This window comes from Pelodiscus sinensis, chromosome 18 (assembly GCF_049634645.1).
Source record: "Pelodiscus sinensis isolate JC-2024 chromosome 18, ASM4963464v1, whole genome shotgun sequence".
In the NCBI taxonomy this organism is placed as follows: Eukaryota; Metazoa; Chordata; order Testudines; family Trionychidae; genus Pelodiscus; species Pelodiscus sinensis.
This window is the reverse complement of record NC_134728.1, coordinates 20,946,414-20,963,510: the sequence shown is the minus strand read 5'-3', so window position 1 is coordinate 20,963,510 and position 17,097 is coordinate 20,946,414. Positions and strand designations below refer to the sequence as shown.

The 17,097-nt window shown below is 42.9% G+C and overlaps 1 protein-coding gene and 1 long non-coding RNA gene across 7 annotated transcripts in view; one reads left to right on the top strand and one right to left on the bottom strand.

The window, feature by feature from the left end:
* The window catches only part of PREX1 (phosphatidylinositol-3,4,5-trisphosphate dependent Rac exchange factor 1), a 267,346-nt gene that overhangs the window by 40,606 nt on the left and 209,643 nt on the right, over positions 1-17,097 (bottom strand). For all 4 annotated transcript variants that reach the window (XM_075901238.1, XM_075901237.1, XM_075901236.1 and 1 more), the window contains 3 exons: positions 14,337-14,429; positions 6,298-6,446; positions 3,636-3,721 (listed from right to left, as the gene is read on the bottom strand). In XM_075901238.1, the coding sequence (XP_075757353.1) occupies positions 3,636-3,721; positions 6,298-6,446; positions 14,337-14,429 (328 nt within the window). The remainder of the gene's footprint in view (positions 1-3,635; positions 3,722-6,297; positions 6,447-14,336; positions 14,430-17,097) is intronic.
* Positions 1-17,097, top strand: part of LOC142818856 (uncharacterized) — a 244,659-nt gene that overhangs the window by 222,214 nt on the left and 5,348 nt on the right. The window lies entirely within an intron of this gene.

The following is a 17,097-nucleotide window of genomic DNA, read 5'->3' as shown; positions in this document are numbered from 1 at the left end:
CTAGTGTAGACGTAGTCTCAGTGCATATATTAATACATCATAGCTGATGTGTAAGATGTGGTTGTGAATCACACTCTAGTAACGTGGGGCATGTCAACACAACAGCATTTCAGAATAACCAATGTTAGTCCGAAATAATAAAGAGTGCCTCTATACAGCAAGCTGCTATTTCAAAATAATGGTGAGCTGGAGGACTTCTTACTCCAACTCCTGTAACTCTCATTTCCGGAGGAGTAAGGGAAGTTGAAGGAAGAGTGTTTTTCCTTCAACTTCCTATTGTGTAGACAATGCCAAAAGCTGAATGAAACTATTTCAAGTTCAGCTACACAATTGACAGCTGAAGCTGCGTCTCTTAATTCGACTTTTGCCCTGCTGTGTAGAAGTACCCTTGCTGTGTGACTGTCTGATTCTCTAGTACTTTGCATTGTGGCTAGTCAGTTACACCGGTGTGCGTACCTATGTGGATACTAATCATTTCGAATTGGAAGGGGCCTATTAAGTCCAGTCTCCTGCCATCACAAGCACCCACATCATCTAATACCATTCATAAAACTTATCAAGCACTGGCTTTATTCCCCTACCCTCATTCACACACTCAGCTCGGAGTGTCTAGCTTGATTTCAGAAGGCACAATCATACAGTGAAGGCCTAGACTGGAGTGTTATGCCCTGGAAAAAGCCTACAGAATTTCACTGGAGTGATTCCTGATATACACTGTTGTGAGAGAGGATTCGAGTGCTTTATGTCTGCCTAAAACCCAGTGACTGACAGAATATATGTTAAGATTTGTTAAGTGTGTCTAGGCTGCAGTTAAACACCCACAAGGGGTGAGGTCCCAAAAGTCAGGCTCCAGCCTGTGTTCTAATGTCCACTCTACAATTACACATCTCCAAGTCAGCCAATCCAGGCCAGCTGCTGGTGTAAACTGCAGTGTAGGCACACTCACAGAACCCGTTTCGATAAGCCTGTTTACCAACTTTCAGTGCTCAAAAGTGAAAACAGAATGCATCTTAAAGCCATGAAGTAGCACAAAGAAAATACTTATGTTGCAAGGTATGAACGATTGGTTACTTTATGCAGATTTTCTGTCAAGTACAATGCACAATATTTTATCAACTATGCTGAAACTGGGACTTTCCATTTTATGTTGCAAATTATAAGAATTTATAATTCTTTATAAGAATAAGAATTTAAACTTTTATTTTCATCCTCCTCTTGGTAGACAGATGCTACCACACCAGGTTTTCATAATAAAAATTATCGACAGGCAGCAAATATGTAACACTGTATACTTATCTAAACACTTTGGATCATTGTTTACAGAAATTCGTTCTAAAATTACAGAAAATCCAGATCCAGCTAGCTCATGCATGTGGACATATAAGGTATGATTCTCCTCTGGCCTCAGTGGAATTAATCCTGATTTATATACCTAATATCTGCTATTCATGTTGGTGACCTTTGGATCATGTCCTATTTAAGTAAAACAGGGGAATCTGGCCCATTAGAGTCCTTCTCACTTTGACTGAAAGACAAATATCTTTTTTTTTAAGTGCCGCTTTTAAATCAACATGAATTTAAAATTTATCCCTTCACATAACACAAGAACTAGGGGTTACCCAATTAAATTAATAGCCAGCAGATTTAAAACAAACAAAAGGAAGTATCTCTTTACACGATGCACAGTCAACCTGTGAAACGCATGGCCATCTGCTGGAGGCCAAAAGTATAACTGGGTTCAAAAAAGAGTTAGACAAGTTCATGGTCCATCAATGACTATTCGTAAAGATGGTCAGGAATGCAACCTCCTCCTCTGTGCATCCCTAAACCTCCAACTACCAGAAGTTAATTCTGGATAATAGGAGATGGATCACTTGATAATTGCCAGTCTGTTCATTCCCTCTAAAGTATAAGACTTCAGCCACTTACAGAAGAGTGGATATTGAGCTAGACAGACTAACTATTGGTTTGACCCAGTATGGCTATTTTTACATAAAGCTGGATACAGTCACAGCAGAAAGCTAATGAAATTCTTAAAGGGTAAACTAATCTTTTGAGGATCTTTGACGGTCTTTTCTTTTTAGTCTTAATTAGCTAGGATGTTGTTTAAATTTGCATAACGACACAGTTTGCAGCCTATCTCATGTTAATTGAAAGAAGCTGAATATTTCCCCATTAGGCAATTTACCAGAGTCCAGGAACAAGATTCTAATGTCAGTTACACTAGAGTAAATCCAGAGTAATTTCACCAGCTTGAGTAGATTTACACCAATGAAATTCTAATCAGAATTTAGCCCGTAAAGCCTATATTTAAAGTCATAATTACTTTTAAGCTCAATTATCTAAGATGCAAATCATTTGAGTCAGTGTAATCAGTCTCTTTTCTAGTAAAGGCTCCAGAAATGAAAGCTTTCTAGCAAGCATTTCTAGCTAAAGGAAATGCTTTAAAGCTTTGTCTTAAAAATTATATTTTGTGTTTGTTTCAAGGTATGTAACAAAAGGATGCTTTGATGCAGGGTACTGTTGTCTGTATATGGGATGATAAGTCTTTGTATTGTTTCTAAATGCTGACTTTATATATTTGTACATACACACAATCCTACTGAAGGAAGGAAGCTGGATACAGCTGAAAGGTCTTGCTCTCTGCAGTTACAAAAGATAAAGCTAGGAGCAGAGTTTCATTTGAATCACAGTATTAATGAATATCTCTGGGCACATCTACACAGTAGGACCAATTGAGCTACGTCAATTGTGTAACTTAAGTCAAAATAGCTTATTTCAGCTTTTGGCGCTGTCTACACAGCAGGAAGTCTGAGAAAGAGCACTCTTCCTCCGACTTCCCTTACTCCTCGGGAAATGAGGGTTACAGGAATCGGAGTAAGAAGTCCTCCAGCTCAACATTATGTCAACATTATGTCAAAATAACTGTTTGCCCTATAGATGTGACTGTTATTTTGGAATAACGTCAATTATTCTGAAATAACACTGCAGTGTAGACATAGCCTCTGTGACCCATGCTATGCTTTCTCCTTTTAAAAGAACTGAGGAAGGGCCCCAGTTCATCTCTTGCTTATAGTAGTGTAAGTTAGGCATAACTCATTAAAGCCAGTGGAGTTTCAGCAGTACAAACTGGTGTGAAAAGTAGAAGCTGTCCCCAAAGCTGATATAATGCATCATTGCAAAGGGCATGAACATTGGAGAGATGATCCATCCACCGGAGAGCAGAGAAGTGATTCCTACTGGGCATTGGCTGCAGTGGCTCAAGTGATGAAGTTTCCTCAACAACCCTTCCACAGTCTAACAACACGTTTCTCCTAGCATTGAGCCAAGACACGTTTTGCTTCCTGTAGGTGGGAGCAGCCATTTAATACCCTGCTGAAATAGCGAAGCAATGCTTCAACTGAATCCTGAATGCAACCTCTTTGGGAACAGGTCTTTCTCATTGCTCTGTATTTGTACAAAGCCACAAGTGCAACAGGATCCTGTTCTGTGACTGGAGCTCCTAGAGACTTCTACATAGTGTTTTAGTGGTCTTGGGGCAATATAATGTGGCTCTTCTTCGGTCACAGGGATATGTTTGGCTGTGTGTGTTTCAATACTGCAATCCAGAGTGACATCGTACACCCCTTGCTTACCTCTGCCCACAGCACGGACGTAGGGTGGTGCTGCCCCCCGTATCTGAAAGCATAGAGCATCATGACAGTCCGGGATTTTTATAATTCTGCAGAAAACATGAAAGAAAAAAAGAAAGCAGCAGGTCAAATTACACTCAGCACACAGTTAACTGCTGGAACTCCTGGGCAGAGGATGTGGTGAAGGCTGGGACTTTAACAGGGTTCAAAAAAGAGCTAGATAGATTCATGGAGGTTAGGTCCATCAATGGCTATTAGCCAGGCTGGGTAGGAATGATGTCCCTAGCCTAAGTTTGTCTGGAAATGGGTGATGGGAGGGATCACATGAGGATTACCTGTTGTGTTCCTTCCCTCTGGGACATTTGGCATTGGCCACTGTCAGCAGACAGGATACTAGGCTAGATGGACCATTGGTCTGACCCAGTATGGCCGTTCTTATGTACACTGCTAGACCGAGGTGTGCTGCCTTCAGTTTTTTAGTAAGGTCATACCACTGTGTGCTATGGGCTCAATACAATTCTTAGACTGTTTGCAAACAGTTTTAAATATACCTGAATGTCTCAGATGGGTAGCCATGTTAGTCTGTAACATTAAAAAATGAGTAGTCCTATGGTGCCTTAGAGACTAACAAAAATATATTTACTAAACTATGCTGTGCTATGCTATACTGTTTATATATTTTTTGTTAGTCTCTATGGGTATGTCTACACTCCCCTCCTAGTTCGAACTAGGAGGGTAATGTAGGCATACCGCACTTGCAAATGAAGCCCGGGATTTGAATTTCCCGGGCTTCATTTGCATAAGCGGGGAGCCGCCATTTTTAAAACCCCGCTGGTTCGAACCCCGTGCAGCGCGGCTACACGGGGCTCGAACTAGGTAGTTCGGACTAGGATTCGAGGTGTACCGGTAGTTCGGAATAGGAATTTTATGATGTGGACATCTGTCTTCTGGGAACTGAATTGAAAACCTCCTCCATACATGCACACTCACAAAGGAGGCCACCAAAGAGTCTCTAATGGTAACAACTTTTGACCTTGAACGGGATTTAAACCAGAGGGCTTGTGGTAGTATGTACCACATGCAATAATGAGGCCTTTGATGAAACATCTAATCTTCATATGAAGAATAATGTTATTTTGCAACTGATGAGGCTAATTCTAGGTATGTGGGCATTATAGGACCTGACTGGAGTACAATATGTCCCACTCTAGTCCATGTTTCTTGTTGGACTGGTGCATATGGAGAGCTAGAGCATGGCAAATTGCAATGCAAACCCACCGCACCCATGCATGCTGTGCAATGCTTCATGCAGCTGTAGGTCAAAGTGCGCTATGGAACTTTTAGTGCACAGTAGTAGGGACCACGTGGTCAATTAATACATGGCATGCGACAGCACTGTAGATTTACTTCCCAGCATGCTGTTCATTAACTCCCCACATGGATATGCCATGTATTAAAGCGACAGTCAGAGTGAAGAAGAAACAAACAATAAACCACAAAGTAGTTAAGCTCTCACGAGCAGAGAATTGACTTGTCACCAAGCAGCTTTGCACATTCTGTTTCTATCTGGAATGTCATTACAGTCTGTGCAAATTAAAAATGAGAGACAGCTGCTGCACATGTCTCTGCACTGCAGCACGTAGGAAAGCTGAACATATGGTAGGTCAGCCCCCCTGCCTGGAGACCTAGGTCTAACGAAGGCTACAGCTGAGCAAAGCATGCAGGGGAGCACATGGGACATAACCCCAATTACTCTCCGTTCAAAGCAATAAATCCTGCTGAGGTTTTCCTAGATACCAGATACTCACAGGTCTTGCTGGCTCACATCCCTTTGGCTCAGAACGAAGTTGTGGGTTGTGTACCCCAGCAAACAATGACAGATGGCATTGGCAATGTATACGTTGGAAGCTAGGGCTCAATGCATCCTCATAGCTTACTCCCTTCCTACCCAAACGGTACCCAAAGGACAGAAGGCCTCTGGGTTAAGTTGGTGGCCAGCAGTAGCTTGGAAGTGTTAGCTGCCTTTCTACACTGTGTAAGTAGGAAGAGACAAGCTGCTTCTAGCCATGGGGGAGTGGGAGGGTAGGGAAGGGAAGAGATGATCTCGGGAAAAACATGGGCCAGGTCATCCCTACACCCACTCTCATTTCCTTCTTTAGCTGGAGGCGGCTCCCATTCTTTCCTTCCCACACAGTGCTGAAAGGCTGCTGCTTGCCATTGATTTGGGGGGGTGTTGGTAGGGGGTCTGTGACGGTGCCCTCCACAGGTCACCTTGAGAAGGTGCAGTACCAGGAGAGGCGGGTTCATCCCGGGGGCCCAGCCAGGAATGAAGGGTGGAGAGCACTGGGTAGGGAGGTTGAATCAGGTCAGTCAGTCACCTCCATCCAATACAGAGAGTTGTACAGGAATGTGTGTGTGTGTGTGTATCACCTCTCCCCAGTCACACCTTATCGATAAGAAGGTAAATAAAAAGACTCCAGCTACTCAGTATTTCTTTTTCACAGGGGCTCAGTCAACTTGATGTTAATTTGACCATTTGTACTGCATAGTTCTGATTGATTGCCATCAAACTCACTTGAATTTCACCAGGTGTCCCATACTCAGCACAGGGAAATATGCTCACCGTACTGGATACCCATATACCTTTATCTCTCTGGGCACTTACTCTTTAGACTTGGTGGCCACCAGAAGTCTAAGTGGCCTACGAGAGCAGAAAGATTGGTTTAAGATGGTCTCCACTTCTTGAAATGGACGCAGAAATACCAGGTCCTCATTAATCGAGTAGATCTTCCTTCCAACCTGCAGGCTGGCCATCTGCAAATGAGACATAAATGCCACACAAAGCTTTAGGTCATTTGAAAGGTCTTCAAGAGTTCAGGACACAGGAAAGGTTGGCTACAGTAATATCCACTGAGAGAGTCACAGAAATGTGTGAGGCCACTGCTGATGAGGTTTGATGCCTTTGAACTCATCCAGTTACAAATTTCCAGCACCTGAAGCTGGTTTTACTCTCGTAGGCAAAGTCTCTGAGGGATTGTAATGGGCTTTGTAAGACCTTGGCTGTGTTGTCCTTCTCTACGAGTCCTTCGATGATTCATTTGAAATCTACAGAAAGTTTCATTGATTTAGACTAATGGAGATATGTACATTACCTCCAGGTGTGAAATTTAACCTGTGGTACGAGGGAAGTTGGAAGCCCAGCTTTTGTCTTAGCCTATGAATGGTTTGGGCTTATTTTAAATTAGCACTGCAGTTTTGGAAATTAGAGCTGTTTTGTAATCTGGGGTTCAACAGGAGATGGAGGAGTTAGCAAAGTAAACTCGGATTTTCAGAATTATTCATATGTATTTAATGTGTGGATAGTTACTTCAAATCCATGCCTAACTGCAATAATTCAATGTGCAAATGATTACTTCACATTTTAATAGACTGTTCATACATGCTGCAGACCAATTTAGACAAACAATCATGGTTAATCCATGTACAAATTAGGAACAAAGGTACATACTGTGACGGGGCGGCACCGCCCCGCACTCAAGCTCAGGGAATTCAACGGGTCCAGGTGGCTGAGAGGGCCCCACTCCCACAGCCCTGCTGGGTATGCTCTCAATGCAGCCCAGGTATAAAGGGCTGCAGAACTGCTCAGTGGGGGCTGACCTCCGGAGGAGAAGGAGCTAAGACACAACCTTCAGAGCCCCAGCCACCACAGACAGACAGACACAGAGACAGACAGACAGAGAGACAGGTGCCGGACCGGCTGACCTCACTGCTGCCAGGCCCAGGCCAGGCTCCACCCCCAATGCTGGAGCTGCAGTACTGCCTCCCTGGACACAGCCGTTGCCCCTGCCACGGCTACCCCAGATGCTGGGTTGAGGAATGCCGCTACTGCTGCCCGACTCATGCCTGCAGGTGGGACCGCTGCAGGGGGTAGGAAGCGACCCAGGGCGGGGAGCTGGAAAGGCCCTGGCAGGCTTGGCGCATTTCGGGAAGGACTCCCCAACGAGCCAATGGAGGGAGCTACCCAACACTGATAGGGCCCTGGGTCGGGGACTGGTGGAGAAGGAGGGTTCCTCCCAGAACCCCAGTGAGAGAGGGATCCTTTAAGGGACTAGGCTGCCGAGCCTACATATAAAAGACTAGGCCAGTGTGCCATATTTCCCCTAAGAGAGGGGCATTCTACTTTAGGGCCAGGTCCGGGAGGTCTAAAGTATGCCCCAGTCCTGGGCGGCACACCCCAGAACAGGGGCAGCCCCTTGACATACCAAATTGAACTAGAAAAAGGTATTTTTTCTGTTGACTATAATAATTCAGACAGATGAAAATTTGAGGTCATGTTTCTTTAAGCATAAAATTCTACAATGTAAATGGCTCTTTCATTTCCTGAAACATGGATATTCCTTATGCTAACTCAGTACAGTTGTCTGGATATGGGCCACTAGCTTTTTTGAAGAGCGGGCAGCTCACTGGATGCTATCCATTAGATGGCCGTTGCCAACATGGTTGTACGTTTGATAGTTTGTTCAGATACTTCCGCTTGTCATTGGCTGTTTAAAGCACGACTCTCAATGGAGTAATTTTTTCCTATTTCCTTCTGATGTGTCTGAGTGTACTGTTTATAAACAAGCTCCAGGATCAAAACATGTGGCAATAAATGTTGCTGTAAATACACTAACTGTGCAATGGATGTGATGAGGTGCACAGAAGATACATAGAGAAGGCAAAGAGCCACATGCTGAAATCAGTTTCACAGGTTTAAATCACAGAATCATAGAACTGGAGAGATGGAAGAGATCTCAAGAGGTCATCTATTCCAGCACCCTCTGCTGAGCCAGAACTGCGTATATCTAGACCATCCCTGACAGATGTTGGTCTAACCTGTACTTAGCAACCTCCCATGATGGGGATTCCACAGGTTTACTGGAAGCCTCTTCCAGGTTAACCATTCTTATAGGGTACATCTACACTAGCCCCCTAGATTGATCTAGGGAGGCTAATGAAGGGAATCGGAATTGCAAATCAAGCCCGGGATTTAAATATCCCGTGCTTGATTTGCATGTTCCTAGCCGGTCGCCATTTTAGAAATTGACTAGCCTGAAGTAATTGCTACACGCAGCAGTGAAATGGGATTCCGATTAAAGCCCTAACTCAAATTAGCTGGTATTCCTCCTGCAATGAGATTTACCAGCTACTTCGAATTAAGGGCTTTAAATCGGAATCCTGTTTCACTGCTGCGTTTAGACGCGGGCAGTTACATCGGGCTAGTCAATTTCTAAAATGGCGACTGGCCGGGAACATGCAAATCAAGAGCGGGATATTTAAATCCCGGGCTTGATCTGCAATTTCAGCCACCCTCATTAGCTTCCCTAATCTATCTAAGGGGCTAGAGTAGACGTACCCAGAGAGTTAGAAAGGTTTTCCTAATGCCTAACATAGATTAAGTCCGTTATGTCTTGTCCTATCTTCCGTGTACATGGAAGACAACTGATCACTCTCCTTTTTATAATGGCCTGTAGCATATTTAAAGCCTGTTTATCGGGTTTCTCCTCACTGTCTTCTCTCAAGATGAAATCTGCCGAGTTTTTTAACCTTTTATCATTTTTGTTGCTCTCCTCTGGAGTCTCTCCTACGTGTCCACTTCTTTCCTGAAGCGTGGCATTTAGAACTGGACACAGCACTGCAGCGCTCTAAGCTGTATGGCAGCATGGCCCCACAGCTGCTTAATGAGACCCACCCAGGGGCTCAGGTCTGCCACCCACAGAGCTGTCTGGCTGGGCGAGGGGCACTTCTCCCTCAGCTACAGCAGCAACTTCCTGCCCAGGACAGAGAAGCTTGTCTCTTCCAGCCAGTAGAAACGCGTCCCCTCCTTACCAGCTGGGAGAGACTAGTTGCTCAGTAGGGAGCTGCTGCTGTAACTGCGGGAGAAGTGCCCCTCCCCCAGCCAGGCAGTTCTGGGCATGGCAGCCCTGAGCCCCTGGGCGGGGTTCAGAAAGCAGCTGTGAGGCCGTTCTGCCATGCAGCTTAGAAGGCACCTTGCTCTAGCAGAGGCCTCACTAGTGCCAAGTAGAACAGGACAATTACCTCCTATGTCTTACATATGACACTGCTGTTAATACAACCCAGAATGATTAGTCTTTTCACAACTGTATCACATTATTGACTCTCAGTCAATTGGATCCATTATGCCCCCCAGTCCCTTTTCATCAATACTACCACTGAGCCAGTTATTCCTCATTTTATAGCTATGAATTTGATATTTTCTTAAGTTTAATATGTTGCATTTCTTTTTTATTGAATTGCATCTTGTTTATTTTAGATAAGTTTCCAAATTGTTGTTTTGAACTATAATCCTCCTCTCCCAGTGCTTGCAATTCCACCCAGCTCAGCATCATTTGCACATTTTATGAGCATACTCTCCAATCGATTATTCAAGCCATCAATGAAAACATCTAGTATCAGATCTAGAGAAGATCCTGGTGGGACCTCTTTAAATACGGTCTTTCTAGTAGCTTTGTACCCAAGTCTATCAAGACCCATTTTCCCTAGTTTGCTTATGAGAATGTCGGATGAGATTGTGTGAAAAGCTTTACTAAAATAAAGATCTATCACATCTACAGCTTCCCCCCCATCAACTAAGCCAATGACTCTGTAAAAGAAAGGAATTAGGTTGGTTTGGCACGATTTGTTCTTGACAAATCCAGGTTGGCTGTTATCCTATCATCTGCTAGGTGCATACAAATTGATTGTTTAATAATCTATTCCAATATCTTGGCAGGTATCAAAAGGCTGATGGGTTGATAATTCCCCAGGTCCTCTTTGTTCCCCTTTTTAAAGATACATATTGTATTTGTCCATCTCTAGTCCTCTGGGATTTCATTCCCTCTCCGTGAGTTATCAAATATAATCACTAATGATTCCAAAATTGCTTGAGTGAGTCCCTTAAGCACCTAAGAGTGAATTTGATCAGGCCTTGCTGACCTGAATACATCAGACTTACCTAAATGTCTTTAAACCTGTTCTTTCCCTATTTTAGCTTGTGTTCTTCCCTCCATGTTTTTAATATTAAATGTGTTAAAAATCTGTTAACAGTTAATCTTTTTAGTGAAGACTAAAATAGGCATTAAAAACCTCAGCCTTCATGATGTTATTAGCTCTCCTTCCCCACTAAGTGGAGGAGCTATTTATCAAACCTCTTCAGATTGCCTTTTATGTCACTACTTTAGGTGTAACTCATTTTGTGCCTTAGCTTTTCTGATTTTGTCCTACATGATTGTACTATTCTTCAGCTGTCTTCATTAGCATTTCCACTTTTTGTAGGATACTTTTTGATTTTCAAATCATTAGAGAGCGCCTGATGGATCCATGTTGGCCTCTTACTATTCTTCCTATGTTTCCTTTGCATCAAGATAGTTATGCCTTTAATACTGTCTCTCTGAGAAATTCCCAACTCTCCTGAACTCTCTTTCCCCTTATATTTTCTTTCTGAAGTATCTTACCTACCAGTTCTCTGAGGCTACGTCTACACTGGCATTTTTGCGGAAGAGGAAACGCAAATGAAGCGCTCATTTGCAAATCTCATGCTCTCATTTGCATATTCTCTTCCAATCCTTTTCGTGGAAGAGGATTTTGTGGAAGAAAACTCGCAGTGTAGATGGGGCCATTTTTCAGAAAAACCCTTTTGCACAAGATCCCTTATTCCTCAAAAAAAGAGGTTTACAGGATCTTGCACAAAAGGGTTTTTTTCGCAAAAACTTCTTCCACGGAAAGAATCAAAAGAGAATATGCAAATGAGCGTGAAATTTGCAAATGAGCGTGAAATTTGCATTTCCTCTTCTTCAAAAATGCCATAGTGTAGACATAGCCTGAGTTTGTGAAAATTTGTCAAATTGCCATTATTCTGCTGCTGCTCACTCTTTCTTTTTCTATGGAATCATGAAACATACCATTTCATGATCACTTTCACCCAAATTGCCTTCAGATTTGCAACCAATACCTTCCTGTCAGTTAGAATCTAGTTACTTCCCCAATTACCTGTTTCAGAAAGTGGAGGCAGTAATGTCCCAAGTATGTTTCAAGAACTCACTGGACATTTTGTGTTTTGCTTTATTATTTTTCCAGAAGACAACTGGGAAGTTAAAATCCCAGTTACCAGGTTTTATGGTTCAGATATTTCTGTTGTTCCTTACCGTGACTTCCCCTCTGTTCAATTCCCCCTTTTATCTTCTCAAGGGCTATGTCTACATAGCAGCATTATTTCGAAATACAGTCCGCGTCTACACAGCAAGCAGATATTTCGACATAATGTCGAAATAATGTTGAGCTGGAGGACTATTTACTCAGACTCCTCACTTTACAAGGAGTAACTCTCATTTTACGAGGAGTAAGGGAAGGCAGAGAAAGAGTGCTTTAACTCGGACATCCTGCTGTGTAGATAGCGGCAAAAGCTGAAATAAGCTATTTTGACTTAAGCTATGCAATTGACATAGCTCAGGTTGTGTAGCTTAATTTGACTTTGGCCCTGCTTGTGTAGATGTGCCCTAACAGACCATCAACTGGTCTGCCTCTCACCTTCTTCTAGACCTCAGAAAAAGTGTATATATTATTGATGTATAATACAAAACCTCCTCCTTTTTCCCCCTTGCCTGTCTTCCTGAACAAGCTAAAGTCCTCTAATCCCTCTAGAGTAATATTCAAGTCATAATTGTATCCCATTGCACCTCTGTGATGCCAATTAAGTAATAATGTAGTTTTTGTACTAATATTTCCAGTTCTTCATGTTTTCTCCCCATATGCCTTTCATTTGTATACAGACATCTAAGATGCTGAGTAGATTCACTCCTTGTTGTGCCTATGACCCTATTGTAATTTTCTGTTCTCTCCCCCCCCCCCCAACATCTAGCCCTGTGTTACAACTAGCTGTGAGCTTTTGTCACCTGTTCCCTTTAATCTGGAGTAATTACTCACTGAACTTGGAGTCATTCTAGAGTCACATTAGTATAACTGAAATCACAGCCTAAACATTGATAATAAAACCCTATGAACCGTGGATGGGCACAATGAGGTGAAACTCCTTGCCCTGGTTTTGTCCTTTGAGTGTTAAAACCGGCAGAGGATTACCAAATGGTCTAAAGCTGCTGAGCTGGCCCAGAACCATATGTTAGCTAGCACTGTAGTATCAAAAAGCAATTAAGAGCCCAAGAATGTAATGAAATGCATTACTGCTAGGCTTCAAATCTTGGTGAACTGAGCTGACAGCTTTCCAGTTCAGTGAGATCTTGACTTGGTTCCTTCAGGATTCTAAAGCCAAGTTGAAAAGATGGGCAGATGGTCACAGCCTGTTTGTCTTGGACGATCAAGAAAAAGATTCCTTAGAAAATTGTGTGCTTCTGTTGTCTCAGAGCACAAACAGATTTTCAATGCAAAATGTTCTACGGGCAGCTGGCCAAAGAAATGACTGAGCGATTATCTGTCAGGCAACAGCTTACCCCCGAGATTTGCATTAATACAATATTTGGCCCATTTATGTTAATCTGAATATGAGATGAGGCCACGGCCCAGTTTTGCTCATGGCTATAAAACAAAAGAGAATAAGGAACAATGAGATCATTTCATTCTAATGTTAGACCGCAGCTTCAAGTTCCTATTTGGGATTCTTGCAATATGTCGAAATCAATCTGGTTGCTTCTTCTCCTTGGATCATTAAAGAATCATAGACAGTTCAGAGCAATACATATTCAAGCAATCTGCAGGATTGCCAGGAAAGATCGCCCAAGGATAGAAGTTCTAGGCTTGGATTTGGGAGATTAGAGTTCCATTTCCTCCTCTCCCCACAATCTTCGGCTGTGTCTAGACTGGCCAGTTTTTCCGGAAAATCAGCCACTTTTCTGGAAAAACTTGCCAGCAGTCTACACTGGCCGCTTGAATTTCCGCAAAAGCACTGATGATCTCATGTAAGATTGTCAGTGTTCTTGCGGAAATACTATGCTGCTCCCGTTTGGGCAAAAGTCCTTTTGCGCAAAAGGGCCAGTGTAGACAGCCCAGATTTGTTTTCCTGCCAATCTAGACACGCTTTTCCGAAAATGCTTTTAACGGAAAACTTTTCCGTTAAAAGCATTTCTGGAAAATCATGCCAGTGTAAACGTAGCCTTCTTGTGTCTCTCCATGCCTCAGTTCTGCAAAATGAGAATAATAGCACCCTCCTACATTGGGGGAGCAGGGAAACTGTAAGGGTAAATACATTGAAAGGTTGTGAAGTGTTCCAATACCGTGGTTATGAGAGCCACATACCTCAGACAGGTAAGTTAATATATGTGAGACTGCATTAAAGCTGATTAGTGCTCTTAGAAAACAAGGAAGAGATCAGATTATATATGGTTGAAAAAAACAGCATTCAAATATGCCCACTCTGTAATTCCAACTCTTGTCTCACTGCTCTCCGCTTTGTATCTCCCAACACTGCCCAATGTTTGTGATTGTCACACAAAGGGGCTGTCTGTTCTCTTACCACTTAATAAAAATGTTCATCAAGAATGTTTTATCCTAAGCGGCCAAAAACATATCAACGTACAGAGGCAGTTTATTACCGGAGGATGTCAGACAATACTCAATTTCCTATTAGCTGCAACTAACATGAAACAGGCTTATAAAGGATAGACACTTCTTCCCACTGCTAAAAGGGAAATAGTTATAATTGTCAGAAGATCTCACCTCTGCATGAGATCCTGGCTGAACAGACTTGACCACGATTGCTTTGTTCTTTTCTTCAATGTCAAACCCATAGTCATCCTCTCCTGGTAAGATCTTAAAAACAAAAAGCGTGCAGGTAATGTTTTATAGACATGGAAATGTGTTTTGGAGGAACTGGTGAGCTGAAAGAAGTGAGCTTTTCACTTCTTCAGTCACTGTTGTCATAAATTCATGGATCTGAATGTCAGAAGGGACCATTAGATCATCTAGTCCAATGTTTCTCAACCAGTGGTACAAGTACCCTCAGGGGTACTCAAGAGAAGTCTGGGGGTACGTCAACACAAGTGAAATTTGGAGAAAACTGAATTTTTGTTTTAAGTTTTACTGCGCTTTATTTTTGTACTTTACACCCAAAAAATTCATCGCCTGCCAGGCTACGATTAAATTGTTTAAACAAATGTGTTGCAATGGTAGAAAAAAATGTAGTATTGTCTGAAAACTGTAGGTACTGGGGGTACTTATAATTTTTTAAAGGGGGAACTTATATTTTTTTTAAAAGGGGGTACTTTATAAAAAAGGTTGAGAAACACTGATCTAGTCTGATCTTGTATAACACACATGCTAAAATTATACCGTTACCCCTGTATTGAGCTTAATAATTCATGAATTCAGCCTCAAATTGAACTGAGTTCCATCAGATAAGCAACATGCATTTTAGTGAGCTTAACACATTTAATACACATCTATCTAATCAGAGTTGGGATGAAAAGAAAGTTGCTTATAAGCTAACCCATGTCACTATGGCTATGTCTAGACTGCAGGCTTCTTTCGAAAGAGGCTCTTTCGAAAGCATCTTTCGAAAGAGCCTCTTTCGAAAGAGAGCATCTAGACTGCACGGAGAAATTTCAAAAAAGCGGCTTGCTTTTTCGAAAGAAAGCATCCAGTGAGTCTGGATGCTCTCTTTTGAAGAAGCCCTATTTACATTGAAGAACGCCTTCTTTCAAAAGAGGAACTTTCGAAAGAAGGCGTTCTTCCTCGTGAAATGAGGTTTACCGCCATCGAAAGAAAAGCCGCGTTCTTTCGAATTAATTTCGAAAGAACGCGGCTTGAGTCTGGATGCAGGGGAAGTTTTTTCAAAAAAACCCCTGAGTCTGGACACAGCCTATGAGAAGAAAATTATAGATTCCTCCCTTGTTCCTTCTGACTCCTATACTGTTCAAAAGCACTAGTCTTTTTCTATTACCATTCTAATGCCATTAACTTATCAGCTTCCTCCTGTCAGTGGTTCACCACAGCAGATTATGAAAATAGAAATGTCTTTTCCTGTAGGATCAAAATCTGTAGGTGCAAAATAACTCACTACTCTAGGACACCTGCAAGAAAAAAAAGCTGTTCAGGAGATGTTTGGATTAAAAGGGAAACCCCAAGGAAGATTCTGTGAAAAAGGTGCAATGCAATGCTACTCAAGTGTACTCAGTGCAAAGAGTTCATTAGAAAACGAGCACAGGGATAGGTAGGTTTTGGCCTTGAACTCTTACAAGTCTCAGCCCAACACAAGTCTCAGCCCAACATAATGGGTAAGTGATTGCTTCAAGTTTGGGATTCAATTGAAAACTGCTTGGGCAACTCTCCCGTTCAACTTGTCATTTCCCATGTGGAAAGGCTGTGCAGTTCCTCTTCTGTTGGAGGAACATGCTCTGGGCTATATGTTCAAAGCACCAAGTGGAGAGTTAGCCTTAAAATTCTCATTGTTTTAATGGGTGTCACTACCATTAACCTTTTGAGAGAAAAATCAAGCAACAGCAATGAGGCGGGTTAATGGGGAATCGGGATAATTTCAGCTAGCTTCTCTGGAAACAACACTAAGGCCAGGTCTACTAAAGACCAGAAGCTCAGCTTAAAGTATGCAACTCCAACTTCATAGAATTCGTACCTGGAGTTGGCTTACCTTAAGCCGAGCTTGCTGCTGTCCCCCAAGCGAGAGGTCAATTGGAGCAAATGCTATCATCAGCTTCCCTTCCTCCCCATTGACAGCCAGAGTGCCAATGGGGGTGCTCTCTGAGTTTGATTTAGCAAATCTTAACTAGACTCACTAAATCAAACTCTGGAAGATCGCTCGAGGCAGTGACGACAAGGCCTAACTCACTGTCTTTGTATTCACAGATAGCATGATAAAGTTGCCACTCTACATCACCCACAACCACTAATCCAAACACAAGTTTGAGGAACGGGGGGAGTTCTGAACATTCACGTGTAGCATGACAAGACTATTTTCACCTTTCTGACAGCTATGGGTCTGTGAAACCAAATGACACAATATTTTAAACATTCAGCGTATGTCTACTCGGAGAGCAGCAGCCTGCAACTGCAAGTCTCAGATGCCAGGTCAAGACTAGACCAGGGCTGGCCAATCTGTGGTTCTTGAGCCACATGTGGCTCTTTGCTCACAGAAATGCGGCTCTCAAGGTTAAGGCTCGTTCAGAACGCCATGCCCGCTTTGTGCACACGCCCCAGTTCCTGGAGGGAGAAGTGCGTGGCTGTGGCGATGGCAGCTCCGGTGAGACTCAGGCATTGGGTTAGAGTGGGAGAGGCCTGGGGGTACCTGGCTCTGGGTGAGGGATGTGTGGCTCTTTGCATTACTATCCACAGCTATTTTGACTCTTCGTGTCTAACTGGTTGGCTACCCCTGGACTAGGGCTTATGGGGCTTTCGCCATGGTGCTAAAAGCAGTTGTGTAGATGTTGCCGCTTAGGCTGGGGTCTGGGCTCTGAAGCCTAGGGAG